Consider the following 20,587-nt stretch of genomic DNA (forward strand, 5'->3'; position numbering starts at 1 on the left):
CACAGATGATTGACTGTGATGTGTGCTGTACTGACATGAGGTCGAGTCATGTTTCCTGTCCATGTGTTTAACTACAGGGATCAGAGTACATTCATAACCAAGCACATTGTTCCCAAGCTGTGAGATAAACCAGTTGATGGCACACGCACAGAAATCCCATGGAACAAATCAGCAAAACATTTTAGTCACTCAGCTTTCCCATTTGCTTGCCTGTGCCAATCACACACATGCAGCAATGCTTCAACTATTGGAGGATTACTCTTAATTGGATTGAAATAAATATTAACATGACCTCACTGAAGCAAACATTTGTAAGTGAACGTCTTGAGTAAGCAGCCAAATGAAAGACAAGATGAGAGTGGTGGCCACACTTGCTGCCCTGTGATCACACGCATCTCTAGCACGTGGACGTTCTGGTCAGGTGAGATTCCCACCCTGTGTACTATTCCCTCAGTGGAGACCACATTGCTGACGGCACCTACCCCCAGCACAGCCTGAATGAGAGGAGTGGCCTTGTTGTCGTCAGGATGAGCCCAGTTCACATCAGCACCACAGGCCAATGCCTCTGCCATGTCAGGCAGGCTTCGACGGTGAGCAGCGGTGTATAGCTGTAATCCTATAGGCATCGCTTTCACTTCTTGCGAAGCGCACAAATCCTTTCCCACTCCTTCTCCCAGAAACTGTTCCGAAGCTTTGAAGGGAACAACATAATTTTAGCATATTTTTCACTGACCGTAATCAAAGTTTCATAATTAAAGATTCTGAACCATGCAATTGATGAAATAGCGTTAAACGTACATATATCTGATCATATTAATAAAAAGGATTGGATACCAGGCAATCAACGCTCAGGTTCAAATCCCTCTCACCCTGGCCACAAACTCTTTGAATCACTTCCCTCTGGAAGGCGACTCCGGACTGTCAAAGCTGCCACAGCCAGACATAAAAACAACTTTTTTTCACGAGTAGGAGCTCTACTCAATAACCAAAAATCTGTAGCCTCCTTTTGCTCTGTTTTTTTAAAAATTTCACATGTTTAATCAATAATGTTTTATTATTAATGTTTAATGTTTTATGTGTCATTCTTAACTGTCACTGTGTGTCATGTTGTCACTTGCGAGCGGAGCACCAAGGCGTATTTTTTGTATGTGAATACTTGGCCAATAAACTTATCCATTCATTCATATTCATTCATTCATGAGTACAAATCACACACACCTAACATAAACGGGTAAAAAGACAGGGAAGTTTCATCTACAAGGGAGGCTATTAAATAACTGCTGCTTTTTGCAGTTGCCCAATCTTACTAACCTTTCGCTGGTACATTGTTATTGGAGGTCAAAGGCACCACCACATCTTTGTTCCCATCAGAGTTATTCAGAACTCCATTGTCTGAATTTTTTACCCCTTAAAAAAAACGGACAAGTTAAGCAAGATGGATTTGTTGGATTTGAGTTGATGCACAAACGCTTCTATGAACAGAATGAACACAAAACTGTGCACAATGACACAGAAATATTTTGCTTCTACCAGTCATATTTACGCTTACAACACATTTGTTATTGCAAAAGTTTGTTTATTCAGCCCATAAAAACTATTTAAAACAAATTGTTACTCATTTGCCAGAAAGTCCAAACGTACCAAAAGAGAATAGACCAGAAACTAATGTTCGTGCACATTACTACATTCTGAATGCTTCCAAATTAACCAAGTTAACGTAACAATCTGATTTTTGCAAAGATATTCCTTGGGAATCTATAAATTATTTGACTTTTGTTGTTGTTGTAATACATGAATTGTGTGGAACTTAAATGCACATAAAGTGCCCTGTCTATTGAGGGTTGATGAAAAGCAAATCATACACAAGAGCACCATGAATGACATCCAAATATTCTAAATGTTTAAGAAGGAACTGCAGATGCTGGAAAAATCAAAGGTAGACAAAAATGCTGGAGAAACTCAGGGGGTGAGGCAGCATCTATGGAGCGAAGGAATAGGTGACGTTTCAGGTCAGAAGGGTCTCTACCCGAAACGTCACCTATTCCTTCGCTCCATAGATGCTGCCTCACCCGCTGAGTTTCTCCAGCATTTTTGCCTCCCTTCCAAATATTCTAACATTTCACTGTCATAACTAAATGAATATGTTCACACTGCGATTATTTCTGCAATATCCAAAGTGATTAAACAGTGACTATAAACTGAAGAGAAAGAATGAAATCAATATGGGAAATGCTAATTGAACAAACAATGTTTTAAAATCATGCATCAACTCAATCAACCATGGTGGAATAAGCGGGTGATTATTTTGTAGGCCAGGCACTAAGAAGCTACATAGTGCGGTACAGTACTTACTACTGTTAGATTTTGAAGTGGTGTCAAAGTAGGAGAATAGCGAGTCTAGCTCATCTGGGCAGAAGAGAGACTCCCGTCGTGGCTCAGTGTTACTAACAGCGGCTGGTTACATGCATGTTAGCAAAGCAAAGCAGCCAGGGAAACAGAGGGAAACAGAGGAAATAGCTTTTGAGAAATTCAAAGAAAAATACAACATTGAAAGAGAGATTGTTAGTAATAGTCTGAAGAGCATTACTGAGTTTGGTAGACTTAATATAGTTATGCGTTCCTTACTGCAGTTGTACACGTCTGTTGTGATCCAGTGGTATGAATGAATAACAAAGAGTAGAATGCTGGCCTGAGGCTGGTGGCTGGAATAGCCGCAAAACCTTCAACCTGTGTCATTGGGGCAGCTCAACTCATGGGTAGACTCGCAGTAAGAGCCGGCAGTACCCGTGCCTCTGGTTGGCGGGCAGTAAGTGGCGGCACTACCCATGTCTCCGGTTGGCGGGCAGTAAGAGCCGGCAGTACCAGTGTCCCTGGTTGGCGGGCAGTAGGTGCCCCTGGTTGGTGGGCAGTAGGTGCTGGCAGTACCCGTGCCTCTGGTTGGCGGGTGACCGGATCGGTTACCAAGATGGCCACTGTCCAACTCATTGTTGGAGCCAGTATTGAGTCAGCTGCTACAAGGTGCAGTGTCATGCTGATTATAGCAGCAGACAGACCCGAGCTGGTAAGCAACCTGCAGCTGGGAGGAACCTCTATCAGAGCCTGGCTCCTTCACGATTCCATGACTGGTGGTTGGCAGTGCGAAGGGGGGGGAGAAGGGAAGACTGGCACAGATTCCAGCATCTGGCATTTATGGTGGCACAGTGGCAGGGCAGTAAAGCCAATGCCGTACAGCCCCTGAGACACAGGTTCAATACTGACGGGTATTGACCCAAAGATCTGCAGGTTTGTCGGGTAAATGCCCCCAGTGTGTAGGATAAAAAGGTGGAGTTCACATGCTGGGTGGCAGAGATTCCTTTGAAGAGCAACCAGGGTCAGAGAGGAGGAAGTTTTATATGGATTGGACAGGTTTGGAGGGATATCGACCAAATGCGGACAGGTGGGACTAGTGTAGCTGGGACATGTTGGCCGGTGTGGGCAAGTTGGGCTGAAGGGCCTCTTTCCGTGCTGTATCACTCTATGGCTCTAAGTCCTGCATTGCACATATTGCCAGATCTGGAGAATCTAGTCATGTTGAAGTCCTGCCACTGACCACAAACTCCAGGCCAAACATTTGCACTTTCCTTTTATATAAAATAATTCATATTTTTTCAGGTCACTGGTACTCCACACATTACACGACAGATAAGCTACCTGAAGTGTTCCCTGGAACAGAAAGAAGGTTGGAGGATTTTTCACAGGTATCCTCCTGTTGACTGGTCCGCACATTCTGTCTTCTTTTTGATGAAGTTAAAGTATGAGCTTTCTGAATAAACTTCTTTTCAACATACTTAGCTTTGATCCAACTTTCCTTCTCAGGCCTAGTGATAATTGTGCAGAAATATTTGAACAGAAACTTGTGTCACGTGCCTTGTGAAACACCCAACGCACGACAGGTGCTCGCATCTTTTTGAGTTTTGACAGGTTTTGCATTTGAGAATTAGCACATGTTTTACATTAAAGAAATATAATCTACATCTAAAACTGCCTGTAATCGATTTAACATTTTTAACCTGAGTGGCAATTATGGTAAATATTTTACATTAATACATATGTACATATATCCCTGAACTCTACCTCCTCTACATTGACGACTGCAACATTGTTACTTCCTGCACCCATGCAGAACTCACTGACTTCATCAACTTCATAACTAATTTCCATCCTGCATTCAAATTCACTTGGACCATCTCCGACATTTCCCAACCTTTTCTAGATCTCACCGTCTCCATCACAGGAGACAGATTATTGACTGACATCTATTACAAACCCACTGACTCCCATAGCTATCTAGACTACTCTTCAAAAAGCCCTTGCTTTCCCTGTCTCTCAATCCCCTCCCCCTTCCCAGTTCTCCCACCAGTCTTACTGTCTCCGACTACATTCTATCTCTGTCCCGCCCACTCCCTTGACATCAGTCTAACATCGACCCGAAACGTCGACCCGAAACGTCACCCATTCATTCTCTCCAGAGATGCTGCCTGTCCCGCTGAGTTACTCCAGCATTTTGTGTCTACTTATACATTAGAAAGCATACATTTACCTTTAGCATTTATTTACTGCCTTTCAAGATCTCAGACTGTTTTGCATTCAAAGAAATAAATCTTATACAATTAATAACACTACTTACAACTGGGTAAAATAGAATGATTAACCTCTTGAACCACTTTAAGAGGACCAACACAATGGAACAATATGCCAACCATTGCAAATTGTTATCGGACCTTTAATATCTACTATCAGAACAAGCAGAGAGAATTATTGTTTAAAGCGTGTTGAGCCAAAATGATATGTGAATGCTTGTGACATCTTGTGTAACAGTGACCAGTTTTACCACATTTATTCATTACCTCGGGTCTCCTGGATTTGGTTTCTTGAAGTATATCGCATCCACCTGTGCCTCATAGATTCTGTTGATAACGTTATTTCCTAATGCACACATAAGCTGGAGAACAAAACGAGAACATTTCAGCTTGACGTTCACTCTCAGCAAATACAGAATAATACCAGTGACATGCCAAAAGTACAATTGTGAAGATGAAATCTTTTACTGCAGATTCAAATCTTCCAAGGTACCAATGGAAGGTATATCTATATAATAACCATATAACAATTACAGCACGGAAACAGGCCATCTCGACCCTTCTAGTCCGTGCCGAACACGTATTCTCCCCTAGTCCCATACACCTGCTTCAGACCATAACCCTCCATTCCTTTCCCGTCCATATAACTATCCAATTTATTTTTAAATGATAAAAAAGAACCTGCCTCCACCACCTTCACTGGAAGCTCATTCCACACAGCCACCACTCTCTGAGTATAGAAGTTCCCCCTCATGTTACCCCTAAACTTCTGTCCCTTAATTCTCAAGTCATGTCCCCTTGTTTGAATCTTCCCTACTCTCAGTGGGAAAAGCTTATCCACGTCAACTCTGTCTATCCCTCTCATCATTTTAAAGACCTCTATCAAGTCCCCCCTTAACCTTCTGCGCTCCAAAGAATAAAGCCCTAACTTGTTCAACCTTTCTCTGTAACTTAGTTGCTGAAACCCAGGCAACATTCTAGTAAATCTCCTCTGTACTCTCTCAAGATACATTTCTATACTGCAACGTCCATGACTGAAAGTACTGGCATTTTACCATTATCATCAGATTTCATCACACCAACTCCAGCTACCTTAAGGTTTGTGGGTGACAGTAAATATTTTGTATGTTGCAAGGGTTAAAACGCCAGGGAATCTGATGAAGCTGTGTTGTTGTATGTCCTCCTTGACTGACACAGGTTCCAGCACATGTATTTTTGCTCTTTGAGAACTGCCACAACGACCGTTCCAGTCTTGTACTTCGCTGTGAGTGTGTTTATGTACAGGAAGATTTTACTCAATTGTACACAAGGAACTGCACTGTATCAAGGTATATATGACAATAAAGTCCCATTGGACCAATGTATCTTTATGATGTTTCATATTAAATCTGTATATTTTATGCACAAGCTGATCACATATTTGAGTTGTAATAAAATATCATATAACAATCTCTCTTGTTACCAACAGCTGAATACTCACTTTTATGAGCTCAGGTTCCCACGAATCCAGAGTCAGGGAACGCACCTTGGAAAAATGGACACCCAGACTTCTAGATGTAGAGAACAAATGAAGTTAGGCAACAAAAACAACGCCTCTGCCGTACTGGACAGATAGCGCAACACACATTCTAGTTGTGGCCAAGCTAATTCTCCCATCTTGTGGAGCTTTCCCATTGCAACAGGCTTTTCATCACTGGACATCTGGACATGGCACACTTCACTGGACACCTGGACATGGCACACTTCGCTGGCAGTGAAGAAAACGAATGGCATGTTGCCTTTATAACAAGAGGAATCGAATATAGGAGCAAACAGGTCCTTCTGCAGTTATACAGAGCCCTAGTGAGACCACACCTGGAGTATTGTGTGCAGTTTTGGTCCCCTAATTTGAGGAAGGACATTCTTGCTATTGAGGGAGTGCAGCGTAGGTTTACAAGGTTAATTCCCGTGATGGCGGGACTGTCATATGCTGAGAGAATGGAGCAGCCGGGCTTGTACACTCTGGAGTTTAGAAGGATAAGAGTGGATCTCATTGAAACATATAAGATTGTTAAGGGTTTGGACACGCTAGAGGCAGGAAACATGTTCCCGATGTTGGGAGAGTCCAGAACCAGGGGCTACAGTTTAAGAATGAGTAAGCCATTTAGAACGGATACGAGGAAACACTTTTTCACACAGAGAGTTGTGAGTCTGTGGAATTATCTGCCTCAGAGGGCGGTGGAGGCGGGTTCTCTGGATGCTTTCAAGAGAGAACTAGATAGGGCTCTTAAAAATAGTGGAGTCATGGGGAGAAGGCAGGAACGGGGTACTGATTGGGGATGATCAGCCATGATCACATTGAATGGCGGTGCTGGCTCGCGCACCTGGACCACACACATTTCACTGGACATCTGGAGCACGCAGAATGCTTTAATGTCCAGGAATATGAATCGGCAATGGGGAAGCTAGGGTGGGTCCCTTGGGCCTGCTTTGCTACCCAATGTGAGCGTGTTTCTTCCACATGAGCTCTATCAATTTCTATTCCTTTAACTGTCCAAAGACCTATCTTTTGCTGCCCAACATTCTGACAGTGAAGAGAAAATAGAGCAGGGGTTGGGATTCATCCTTCCATTAAACCGATATCTGGCCAAATTAGACATGTCATGTATGGAGGAGTTAATATTTGTAGCAAGAATGTTAAACTTCCACATGACACACACAAAGGCATTCTCTTAAAACATTAACTGAGTACCCCTCTGCTCCTCCCTCCCACCTGACCATGCTCCTGAACTGTAAATACATGTCTAACTAGAGTGAAAGGAGCAACCGAATAGAATGGTGATCCCGCAGATCATTTCCAATCAAGCATCCCTCATCCCTGATATGATAATACCTGTGAATGCCTGAACATTCGATGCACAGGGTGATTCCCAGATTGATGCTAGCCCAGCGAGGGTCCGACTGGCCACAGTCGCAGCAATTGCTGTTGCCAGCGATACACTCGACGCGCTGAAGTACACTTTCGCCTTTCACTGGGCGCTCCTTCAATTCACTCCCCGAGTCCAGACTGCTGGTCGATGGGGACGACCTTCTGTCCAACTTCTGAAGCAGCAAATAAAGTTATTGCTTTTCCTTTATTAATTAAACTCTACTTCATCCCATTACAAACTTTAAGCTACACATTGTTCTTTATAGAGTTACAGTTATACAGCACGGAAACAGGCCCTTCAGCCCATCTCATTCCAACTCGGCCCCACCTTATTCCCGGTGAATATGGTAAAAACAACAAGCACAAAATATTTGCACTTTGAGCCACAGATATTGCTTGGTTCTTGCGTGGAATATCCACCTCACAGTTTGCACAGCGCTGCTGTTCTTCCACCATCTCCCTGTCGACTCTCTCTGGAGACTGGTCATTAGAGCACTCACCTCCTTTCAATGTCACATCACCACAACCTTATAATGAGACAGAACCATTTGGAATGCAATGGAATACTTCATTGTCACGTGTGACTAGGCACAGTGACATTCTTTGCTGCATACACAATGTATACAAATAGCGGCCACCTACGGCAATAACAAAGTTACAAAGCTCCTCTTGATCCCCCCCCACGGCGGTCCCCCTACGCCGGGTCCTCCATTGTTCTTGTGAGTGTAAGCGCTGTTCGCCACAGGCAATAGAAGTCTGGGATCCCTCCTGCCACAGGCGATGAGACTGGAGTCAATAGGTGATTATCAGATATCAGATTATCAGATATCATGGGGAAAGGATGAAGGGGTGAATGGTACCCAGGAACAGGCCACAGGTTGGCAAAACGACCACACGAAGAGTGAAAGTAGGACTCAACACATCATTCACTCTATGTCGTTGTCACTTGCGGTCGGATCACCAAGGCAAATTCCTTGTATGTGAATACTTGGCCAATAAACCTATTCATTCATTCAAACCGCACAGCACTGATTGAAAGGGGATTAATGGATTTGAAGAGGAATAAAGAACAAGATGATGAAAATGGCTGAAACTGCCTCAATGGTTTCCTCATTGCTGTCACAATCTGAGAATATAATAAACAAAACTCGTGTCCAGGCAGGCCTGACTCCCCCACAGTTACGTTGAGATTGTTATATTATACATGCTTACATAGGTCCCTCCAAGCTATAGCCCTCCTATCAGATTGAAACATTAGTAGGGTCATTATTATATTTCTTTCATTGCTCTAGGAACATTAGACAATGCTTCAAGGCTGTATTTTATATTTGCCAATTCCCAGCTGTGAGCATTTAAAAGCTTTATCCTTGAAGTGTGCATCTCACAAGATGTAATTGTTACAGTAACTTGCGTACATCTGCATGGCTTTCCTCTCCCTTCTCCTTGTATGCTGTCGCTATACTGGCTTGAACAGCTTTGATCCAAACTTGCCGGATTTTTTCAGAATCTGCTTGCAACATACAGCTCCTACAGGTGTAAGCATTCAGACGTAAAGTCAATGAAACTAGAGAGAAGATGGAGTTATAATCCATGTAGCAAAAAAGACTGAAAACACAGTCCAAGTATAAATGTTACAGGAAACAGATCACAAAGTCAGTCAATCTGAACATCTTTTATGCTGAGTTTAGAAACAACTGAAGGTTGTATGAATCACAAAATGAAAATTATACTTCATTAATTTTACAAGTACATAAAGAAAATGCCAGTAACTTTATAACCATTCTGCCTCACCGTGAGTCTGCATCTTTGAATCCATCACCACCAGGAATGTCACACAGGTGACGACAACTAAAAGTGGGATTAGAATCATAGAGTGGTAAAGAAGGCATACTGTGTGCTTGCCGTCATAGGTCAGGCCATAGGGTATAAGCGACAGGAAGTTATGAAGCAGCTTGATTAGACTCTGGTACGGCCACACCCAGTATTGTGTTGGAAGGAACTGCAGATGCTGGTTTACACCGAAGATAAGACGCAAAATGCTGGAGTAACTCAGCGGGACAGGCAGCATCTCTGGAGAGAAGGAATGGGTGACGTTTCGGGTCGAGACCCTTCTTCAGACTGAGAGTCAGAGGAGAGACTCACCCCCAAGAAAGGTCTCGACCCGAAACGTCACCCATTCCTTCTATTCCTTCTCTCCAGAGATGCTGCCTGACCCGCTGAGTTACTCCAGCACTCTGTGAAACGTCACCTATCCATGTTCTCCACAGATGCTACCGGACCCGCTGAGTTACTCCAGAATTTTGTGTCTATTCTAGGAGTTTTTGGTGTAGTTCAGGTCACCTCATTACCAGAAAGATGTTGAGGCTTTGGGTAGCGTGCAGAGGAGGTTTACCAGAACGATGCCTGGATTAGGGGGGATTAGCTACAAGGAGAGGTTGGACAGACTTGGATGGTTTTCTCTGGAATGCTAGAGGTTGCGGGGAGACCTGATCGACGTACATACAATTATAAGATGCATCGATAGGGTAGAGACCGTCCCCCCCAAGGTGAAATAATCTAATACTGGAGGGCCGAGGTTTAACGTGAGAGAAGATGTGCGGGGCAACTTTTTCTTTTCCACTCAGAGTGGTGAGTACCTGGAACGTGCTGCTGTGATCGGTGGTGGAGGCTGATACAGTAGTGGTGTTTGAGAGGCACATGAATATGCAGAGAATGGAGGAATACAGGTTATGTGCAGGTAGATAACGGATGGTCTGCGCATCATGTTGGGCACAGACACCGTGGCAAGAATGGCCTGTTCTTGTGCTGGACTGTTCCATGTTCTTGTCACAATTGGTCCTGGCTATAAATAAAAGTGATGGTAATGCTGCAAGGCCATTTGCAACCTGCAAACACCAACCATCTCGACGCTACTCTATGATCCTACCAAAGAATGCTTTACTAGACACCAACAATTAACTAGCAAGTTATATCTGCATGCTAAAGTCCATCCAAAATCACTAAAGAAAAAGCAATATGTTTGGCCACTTACTTTGTAGGTGAGACGACTTCAAAGCAGAAACGTCTCTCAATATCCTCACATGGCTTGACTGTACAAAGTCGTAAATCATCAACTACTACAGTCAGGTTATCCTTAAAGGAATGTGTGGGGAAAGAAACACTGGTTAGACTAAAGTATACAATGATTATGGTTATCACAAATCTGCTGGTGAGCACGACAGGGACAAATCCAGCACGGTGCTCGGATGTGGGAAGAACAGTAAAACACAGGAGGTGTTTAAGATCCAATGAGTTGTGTTAGACAAAGACTCTGTGGCCAAACACTGGCAGAGTTGTCTTTGACAATGTAATTGGATCTTTATTAACATTTTCAGTGGGTACGCAACATGTCAACAGTTTATCATGTTTCTGAACATTGATATTTTTTACTCAGCAATTAACAGCCAAAATCAATTCATACTTAAAACACGGTCTAATTCTGCTTACCCTGAACTTCTTTTGGTAAACAAGCTGGTTGTTCTGAATTGAAAACCAGCGCCTGTAATGAGAAAAACATCATTTGCAAATAGGAAGTAAATGGGCATCAACAATATTTCCATTGAACAGCAACAACATTTTGACAGATAATCAACTCTCTTCCACTCCTTCTCTTAGCTGCAGTTTCTTCAGCTCTTATTAGCTCACTTCTGAAGGTCTTGACTTCACCTCACCAGTGGTGTGTGACGTATGCACTACTGATGGAAGATCCTCGTATAGACTGTGTTCTCAGCTCATGTCCCTGCATATTGCTGGGTGATGTTCAGAAGCAAAGACCTGACCATCCTTCTTACCCATATTCCCACCCACATGTGTCTCATCACAATGGTTTGTGGGAACAATGTCAGACCCACACAGCTCAGTGATGACCAGGTTTCAAAGCCACATTTCTACTAAAACCCTCCCTCCTTCTCTCCTCCTCTTGTTCACCTTCTCCCACTCCATCCCACACACAGATCTCCAGTCCAGCCAACATGCTGATGACAGCACATAACAATATCCCAACCTGAAACGTCACCTATCCATGTTCTTCACAGATGCTGCCTGACCCGCTGAGTTACTCCAGCACTTTGGCTTTTTTATATGCATCACCTCCTTAGAATGATTGAGTTCTACACTTTTCTTCCAGCAAGAAGCTTCAGACTAGATGTGAAATCCCAGAAATCAACAATCATTATGTGATATGACCAATATTATTGCTCATCTCCAATTGCCTACTGCTTAATAACTCCATAAATGCATCTGCAATATCATCATGTGGCCTATTGCACCACTTGACCGAGAAATCTCCCAAACTGTGAGAATGAGTTGACAAGACTGCTGTTGCGAGTTGAGTATTGACTGCACTGTAATCATTCATTGATCCACACAGCCAGCCCATACATTGTTAAACACCCCATTCCCACTCTGCAATAGAACATATGCAACAGATAGTTGTTCTTTGTACTCTCAAGAACATCAAAAGTTTACACTTGGAAAATAGATTTGACAATGATGCTTGGTTTTCACAACAGATATTAAGGACATAATTTAAACAAACGAGTATTTTTGTTCTAAATAAACCAAACTCATTAGTTGAACACTTTTTTGAATTTTAAATATAAACATTTTCTTTAATATTAAAGTCGATTTACCACACATAACGTGAGGTGCAGCAGGGTGGTTAGATGGATGGTTAGTTTTGTTAATATTGTGAAAGGCAGAACAAGCAGAGAATGCTGCCTCTGGTTTGCAGCTAACACTGTGTCCATGCTGTGGAAAGGACAGCAATGTGACCAGTTTAGAAGCCATGGATTAAACCAGGTTTACCCGAAGTTCTTTGGACACTTGCAGACAGGTGAGAGCTAATATTCAGACACAGGGTTGGGGAGCAGATAAGATGTCCGGCTGATAGGTTGCTACCTGGTGTGGGGGGTCTTTTTCCTGTCACATGACAAAATGGGGTGGGATCAAGACATAGAAAGAAAACAGAAAAAAAAATGAAATAGTAAAATGAAATGCAATGATCTAAAAACACAGGAAGATTAAATGTGTACTAAAGGTAAAGCAGTAAAAGCTAGTACAGCATTTTTGCACAAAGTCGCAACGGAACAGAAATATACTCATTTACTGTTTGATACTTTGGTTAAAAATGTTGCTGCAAAATTACAGATATATTCTTTTGATTTCAGTATTGAATGTTATTGAACATTAATCACTAGCCCTGGAAAAATGACAGAAATCCATTCAGTTAAAAATATAATGAGACTTAAAATCTATCCATTTCAAAATGTCCATGCATCCTCTGAAAATGTACTAGAGGTCAGTAGCGCGACCAGATAACTGTCCACTGGACACCTGGACCCTCAGAATCCTTCAATGTACCCGAATATGAATCAACAATGGGGAAGGTGGGTCCCTTTGCTACCCAATGAGAGCGTGTGTCTTCCACGTGATCTCTTATCTTCTATTCCCTTATTTGTCCAAAGACCTTTCTTTTGCTGCCCAACATGATGATAGAGAAGAGAAGATCTAACAATATCTTGTTGCTCAACTGTGATGCTAACGAGGCCAAATCATTGGAAAGAGGTTACTTGCCATACGGAGTTAAAACTTCCATCAATATAACAACGTTTAGAATATATTTGGAGAGGTACATGGATAGGAATGATTTAGAGGAATGCGAGACAAACACGGGCAGTGTAGATAGGACATCTTGGTCGGCATGGACAGGTTGGGCCAAAGGGCCTGACTCCATGACTTCCTTGCTTCATCCCAGGCTCTCCACAATGACCACGGTAGTTTGGACTCAACTTCACCATTCTGAACAACTGGGATATTTCCCCAGTTTAAGTTAGGAAAGTTGAATTCCTGGAAAGAGTTTAGCCTTATTAATTGATGGGCAGTTTTTGACTTATGTGCTCCAATTGTCCCAGCCTGCAAGCATCAACACCATCTGTACACATTGCAGTCCAGTTCTCTCAAGGATCTCATGGCTTATGGACTGCTGGCACAAAGTTACAGCAAGCACAAGTTGTTCAATTTCCACCTCTGCTCTCCCAGTATTCCCATACAGGTTATGGGGGATGTAACCCTACAGATGATGCACTCAGGATTAGTTGTCTGTTTATCCACACACAAGGTTCTCCCCCAACTGATCCGCAATTCCGTGTCCCTCACCATTTTCCAGTCCCGCCGCACGACCCATCTCTTCACCTCTGCCTATCCTTAGCCCCACGTCCCCCTCCTTTATCATCTGTGCATTAATTGCCTCATATTGTGTTTTGAATTGTATTCTGTCTTTACTTTGTGTACTAGTCATGTCTCTACAATTTATTTCATTCCCCTTACATGTTTTTCCTCTACCTGCTAAATTTTTGTAAGGTGTCCTTGAGACTCTTGAAAGGCGCCCATAAATAAAATTTATTATTATTATTATTAAGGTTCACTTTCCCAGGCATAACGGAGGCTTTAAGTAAGATGTCTGCACTTCATCCTAGGGCCATAAAGAGTGGCCCCTTGATAGGTTAATAACTGGACTAAAATACCTTTTTTAACAAGGAAAGGTTTAACAAAGAAAGGTCGCAGATGACCCGATTAAAATATAAATTCTGAGGTCTCTTAATGGGGCGATGTAGAGAGGATGTTACCTCTTATGGGTTAAACATTAAGCGTTCTCATTTAAGATGGATGAAATTTTATTTTTTTTCAGGCAGGGGATTGAGTGTTTGGAATCTCCTCTTCACAATATAAGGCCAGCAGTCAATGAATATTTAAAAAATGGACATAAGAAAGGATAAGAGGGGTGAAGAGTTACTACAGATAGAAGGAGATGCAGAGCTGGGGTTACAATCAGATCAGCCATACTCTTGTTAGAAGCTCCAGCACCACAAAGTAGTTTACTCCAGCCCCTAATTCAGTGTGTTTGCAATCAATCAATCAAGTTTTATTCCTCACTTGCACATAAAGTGCAAGTGAAATGAATTTGCCAGCAGCGGTACAATTAAAAAAACACACAATACACAATAAAAATGTACACAAATGTCCACCACAGCATTCATCACTGTGGTGATGGCACAAAATTTGGCCAGTCCTCCTCCATTTTTCCCCGTGGTTGGGCCCTCAACCCACCGCAGTCGTCGTTGCGGGCGTCCAGATGTACAGTCAAGGTAATTCCAAGTAAGTCCTGAATCGGTGCCTCCCCACCGGAGACCGCGGCTTCAAGATGGTGTAAGCCGCAGGCCGGCGGTCGAAGATTTAAAGTCGCCGCCGCACCTCAGCCAGAAGCACCGCAGACTGCAGGGCCGGCGGTCAGAGCTCCTCTCCAGGGATCCCTGGCGAGGGACCCCGCTCCTGATGGTAAGTCGCCACCGTGCCCGCGGTCGGAGCTTCTTCTCCTCTGGGGTCCCCAACGAGGAATCCCAGACTGCGGACGCTGCGCCAGCTGGAGCTCCGCAGACTGCGGCTTCAGGCTGCCGCGGGCCAGCGAATGGACCACTCCCCTCCGGCGACCCCCAGCAGGGGCTCGCCCGCTCCGCGACGAAAGAACGCGCTGCTGAAGCCCCAGGCGCTTCTCCAGGAAAGGCCACACCAATCCTTGCTGTTAGGCCACGGGGGAGGCGACATGGCAAAAGTCGCCTCCCCCGCCGCACATCGCGGAGCTTCGGGACTATGGAGCGGCCAGCTGCGGCGCTGAACTTTTCATCGGGAGCCTGGGATCTCTCGCCGAGATCGCCAGTGGTGGAGCTCCATCCGGCGTAGCCTTGTTGGCTTCGGAAGCCGCGGCCGTTCCAGGGTTCCCATGCCACTGAGAGGATTCTCCCGACCCCGGAGCACCATCACCCGGCGAGAACGGCCTGGAACATCGGGCCTCTGTAAAGGAAACTGTGGAGGCCTCAATAGGCCCGACTATGGGTGGACATGGGATGGGGACTGAACTTTGTGCCTTCCCTCATAATGGGAACCATTGTGGGGGATGTTTTTATGTTCAAATTTCTTTATTAATGTTATGTCTGTATCCTTTCTTTATGTGCTGCATTGGCAAGAAGCATTTCACTACACCTAGGTGTATGTGACCAATAAAATAACCTTTGGATCTTTGCTGGCATTGTGGCAATTACTTTCTTGATGATAATCATCATACCAAACCTGTGACATGCAACGGTTAATTTGTTCACTATGAAATGCAGTTCAGCAGGTAGGTTCGAGCCAAATCCAGCATCTTCTGTGTCACAATATTGAATGCACACAATTTTCAACACAAACATCAACATCTACTGGGACCAAAAGGAAAGATTTACCGTCCTCAGTGAATACAAGTCTTAACTCGTCATATTGACCTCCAAGGGTCATTTCAAAACTGATTCCAATCCACATCGATCTGGACAATTTTATAATTTGTGAGTTCATTGATAATGGTTTCATTGGTGCTTGCAAGTTTGACAGAAGAAAGAGATTTCACATTTTATCCCTCAAGCTGTCAAGCTAATTATTTATGCAGGAATTGTGGAGCATGTTCAAACTTAGTAACAATCACACATTTGTGTGATACTTTCATTATATTCATTTGATTTTTATACCTGTCATGTGAACAAGGGAAATCAGAAGATGCACAAAACATCGTCTGGTCAGAATAATTGCTGGCCATTTCTTTCAAATTCAAAAGTTGATGTTATTTCAAACATTTGTATTATTCAAGGTTACAAGCACAATGGAGGAATATGGGCTTTGACCTAGACTGAATGCTTCCAAGATTATCGTACAGACAACACACCCCGGTGATAATACCTTTAAGGCAAGATTGCACACTTGAAGGCCTGTGATTGTTGCATTCAGTTCTGGTCACCCATTTACAGGAAGGACATGGAGGCTTTGGAAAAGGTGCAGAGGAGGTTTACCAGCTCTGACGAAGGGTCTCGTCCCAAAACGTCATCCATTCCTTCTCTCCAGAGATGCTGCCTGTCCTGCAGAGTTACTTCAGCATTTTCTGTCTGTTATCAGAATAATACCTGGAGAATGGGGGTGTTAGCTACAGGAAGAGGTTGGACAAACTTGTATTGTTTTCGCTGGAATGCCAGAGGTAGCAGTTATGATCTGATACACGTATAGAAAATTATGAGAGGTATAGATAGGGTTGACGATCACAACCTTGTCCCAGGAGGTAAAAAATCAAATACTAGTAGGCATCGCCTTAAAGTGAGAGGGACAAAGTTTAAAGGAGTTGTGCGGGGCCAGTGTTTTTTATACAAAGGGTGGCAAGTGCCTGGAACTCACTGCCAGGGTGGTGGTTGAAGCAGATACGTTAGTGGCATTTAAATGACTTTCGGATATGCAGGGAATAAGGTTATATGGTCATAAGAGATAGGAGTAGAATTAGGCCATTCGGCCCATCAAGTCATGGCTGATCTATCTCTCCTTCAAAACCCCATTCACCTGCCTTCCCCCCGCAACCTCAGACACCTGTACTAATCAAAAATCTATCCATCTATCTGCCTTAAAAATATCCACTGACTTGGCCTTCTGTGGAAAAGAATTCCACAGATTCATCACCCTTTGACAAAAGAAATGTCTCATCTCCTTCCTAAAAGAACATCCTTTAATTCTAAGGGTATGACCTCTAGTCCTAGACTTCCACAGATTCACAACTCTCTGGGTAAAAATCTCCACAGATTCACAACTCTCTGGGTGAAAAGTCATATGTCAAAGTCAAAAAGTCAAAAGTTCCCAAGTCATATGGCACGATGGCACAATTTCTTCCCAAACTGAAGTGGCTCTGCGTTATAGTTTCATTTCGACTATATTGTTTAATGAAAACCGATTACAAGACATTTAGTAGAAACCTTACTGTGGATCAGCTGAGGAACAAATGCTCACAATCTCCAGATATCATGATTTAAGCTCTTCTTTGGGAAACCAAATACTACGTTCAAGCAAGAGAGGCAACAATAATTGGCCAATGCATGCAGATCCTGACGAATGCAGCTTGTCAGCAGAAACATAGAACATAGGTGCAGGAGTAGGCCATTCGGCCCTTCGAGCCAGCCTTTACTGAAAGTATGAATGCTCAGAAAGAGGTTACTCTATTTTTATGCAATAAGCTCTGTTTGCGAGTCATGTTGCCTGGCACTAACGTTGTGAACAGTTTCAACTTGGTTAACTAAATACACAACTTTGGTCACTGATGGCCCTTCGTATTCATTAATACTGTTGTGCATAATTTTACTTTAATTGGAAACGTTTAATGCAAATTAAAGCATCATTATGGACAGCCAAATCTCTGACGTAAAATAGTTTGGTATTGTCATTATTTCATGCAAGATAAACGTCTGTTAACAACCTATTGCATTCTGTTTTGAAGTATGAGCATAGTGGAGTGATGTCGATGATTATAATTGCACTGAATACACCGTCTAAGGTATAAACAGTATCCACGATATTACATTAATCACCTCCCTTTTCTGCACAGTGATTATTAACAACTAAAGTATTTTATTCCAGAAACAAGAATGATCTTACCGGTTCCATGTTTTGAAGGCATTACTGGCTCGTTTATATAAATATCCTTCCATGACAATGCCATTGGCAGCATCCGTATTAAATTCCATCTTGGGATCATCGCTGGAGAAATCCTGAAGTGTTTGATGTTAAATAAAGCATAAAAACATCAATCACTGATAGGCGATAAAAATAAAAGAAAAATAAGTTGTAGAAGGTAATGGAATGTTAGTCATCTTATGAAACGACACAAGCAGAGAACATACACAAATTACAACATTACTCAAGACAATAATCTCTGCACAACATCAGCTTTTCAAGTTCCAAAATTGAATGTTATTTTCATTAAATTGCAGCAGCATTGGTCTAATTATAACTGTTTTTTTATAAATAGCAGTTATAAACAAATTAAGTATTAGGTACACATTAGATAATTGCCTTTGCTTTACGTATTTTTTAATGTTTGTCGTTGGTGAAATCTGAAGCTATAAAGAGAATGCTTGAAATGTCAGTATCAGGCAGCATCTGTGACCTACTGCTCATCTTCTAGCTCCACTGGCAAAGAGAAAAGAGCTATGTAAAGTCACAATGTTTGGGCAGTTAATCCACAAGGCTACAACATTCTCAGATGAAAGATGTGATGTCCTCAGGCCTATGTTGGGCCTTGTTGAGAGGAGATGGTCACAGTACATAGGGTCTCAGTCTGATGGATCGGAGTGGGAGTGGGAGCGGGAGCGGGGTGAAGAATGAGTGGAAGATAATTGGAGGTTAGGGTCCACACTGTATCGAGATGCTCCACAGAGTTGCCACCCAGTCTGTATTTGGTTTCTCTAAAGCCCTCATCATGAACACCAAAAGCAACACAACAAATTGGAAACAGTGAATCACTGCTTCACTTGGAAGGATTGTTTGGGTCCATGGACCACAGTTATTTACAATATACATCAATGATTTAGATGAAGGGATTCAAAGTAACATTAGCAAATTTGCACATGACACAAAGCTGCGTAGCAGTGTGAACTGTGAGGAGGATGCTATGAAAATGCAGGGTGACTTGGATAGGTTGGGGAGTGGGCAGATGCATGACAGATGAAGTTTAATGCGGATAAATGTGAGGTTATCCACTTTGGTAGCAAAAACAGGAAAGCAGATTACTATCTAAATTGTGTCAAGTTGGGAAAAGGGGATGTACAACGGGATCTGGGGGTCCTTGTTCATCATTCACTGAAAGTAAGCATGCAGGTACAGCAGGCAGTGAAGAAAGCGAATGGCATGTTGGCCTTTATAACAAGAGGAGTTGAGTATAGGAGCAAAGAGATACTTCTGCAGTTGGTTAGAGCCTTAGTGAGCCACACCTGCAGTTTTGGTCCCCTAATTTGAGGAAGGATATTCTTGCTATTGAGGGAGTGCAGCGTAGGTTTACAAGGTTAATTCCCGGGATGGCGGGACTATCATATGCTGAGAGAATGGAGCGACTGAGCTTGTATACAAGAGGAAGTTGTCTGGTCGTGTGCAATACTCCACCAACACACAACTTCCCCTGCTGCCCTTGTTCCCTTCTGAAATGATTCTTCCTACAAGCTCAATTCTTAAGAAATACATGAAGTATTCAGTATCAATTATATAATTCCTTTGAGAAGCAGAATTTCTCAATTACATTTGTGCTTCATTGCATTAGGAAACAAAACAAGCAGAGCCACTTTTTCAAACTTGTTGAGCAAAAGATCACCAATGTGGAATTCCAACTTCTGTAACTGAAAGTCACTCGCAAAATACTGTGCTCAAGAACTGAAAAGTAATAAGTGATTAATGATATTAAGAGTTGGCCTAGGGTGAGCAGACATGAAAGATAAAATGCAGGCAAAACAATGTGGTAATGTGTATGCGACACACAAAGTGCTGGAGGAACTCAGCAGCTCATGCAGCGTCTGTGGACAGCTCAATTTTCAATTTGCTCAAGATTCCAGCATCTGCAGTCTCCTTGGTTACAGGTACTATAGGAATTCATATTTCCAGGTATCTCAGACATCATAATTGAACATTGAACATGTTTATTGTTAGTGTATGTTTGGGTGAAAGAGATTGCTAAATCCCCAAGAGTGGACAACAGTTCTGACAGATATCAGATTGGGAATCTTGAAGACAATTGACTCTTGGTAAGGAGAGCAGGGGGAGTTTAGCAAGGCTGGGTGACACAGAGCTGGGCTTTGTGTGCAAGGAACAAACTGAATACTTAGAACAAGTTGATGATCACGAAGGCTGTCTGGTTGGCTAAATACAAGAATGTGACACAAGTTGGTGTCTATTACAGCAACAGGGGAAGTAATTCAAGAAGTAAAGCTCGAATAGCAGTGGATACGGCCGAGAGGGAAAAGGAAATAGAGCACTGGCCACACAGCTGTCCACCCACTCGTAGATACATCGCCAATAGGTTCAGGAGTAGGCCACTCGGCCCTTCCAGCCAGCACCCCCATTCAATATAATCATGGCTGATTATCTCAAATCAGTACCCCGTTCCTACTTTCTCCCCATATCCCGATTCCGTTAGCCT

The 20,587-nt window shown here is 42.9% G+C and overlaps 1 protein-coding gene across 4 annotated transcripts in view; it reads right to left on the bottom strand.

Annotated features, from left to right (window-relative positions):
* Positions 1–20,587, bottom strand: part of acap2 (ArfGAP with coiled-coil, ankyrin repeat and PH domains 2) — a 103,068-nt gene that overhangs the window by 18,830 nt on the left and 63,651 nt on the right. For 2 of the 4 annotated variants that reach the window (XM_033031329.1, XM_033031328.1), the window contains 11 exons: positions 18,058–18,170; positions 12,466–12,486; positions 11,014–11,065; positions 10,559–10,659; positions 8,943–9,054; positions 7,492–7,700; positions 6,100–6,169; positions 4,887–4,981; positions 3,691–3,857; positions 1,312–1,407; positions 483–691 (listed from right to left, as the gene is read on the bottom strand). In XM_033031329.1, the coding sequence (XP_032887220.1) occupies positions 483–691; positions 1,312–1,407; positions 3,691–3,857; positions 4,887–4,981; positions 6,100–6,169; positions 7,492–7,700; positions 8,943–9,054; positions 10,559–10,659; positions 11,014–11,065; positions 12,466–12,486; positions 18,058–18,170 (1,245 nt within the window). The remainder of the gene's footprint in view (positions 1–482; positions 692–1,311; positions 1,408–3,690; positions 3,858–4,886; positions 4,982–6,099; positions 6,170–7,491; positions 7,701–8,942; positions 9,055–10,558; positions 10,660–11,013; positions 11,066–12,465; positions 12,487–18,057; positions 18,171–20,587) is intronic. The other 2 variants (XM_033031330.1, XM_033031331.1) reach the window with 1 other exon arrangement.

Source organism: Amblyraja radiata, chromosome 13 (assembly GCF_010909765.2).
Source record: "Amblyraja radiata isolate CabotCenter1 chromosome 13, sAmbRad1.1.pri, whole genome shotgun sequence".
Lineage (NCBI taxonomy): Eukaryota > Metazoa > Chordata > Chondrichthyes > Rajiformes > Rajidae > Amblyraja > Amblyraja radiata.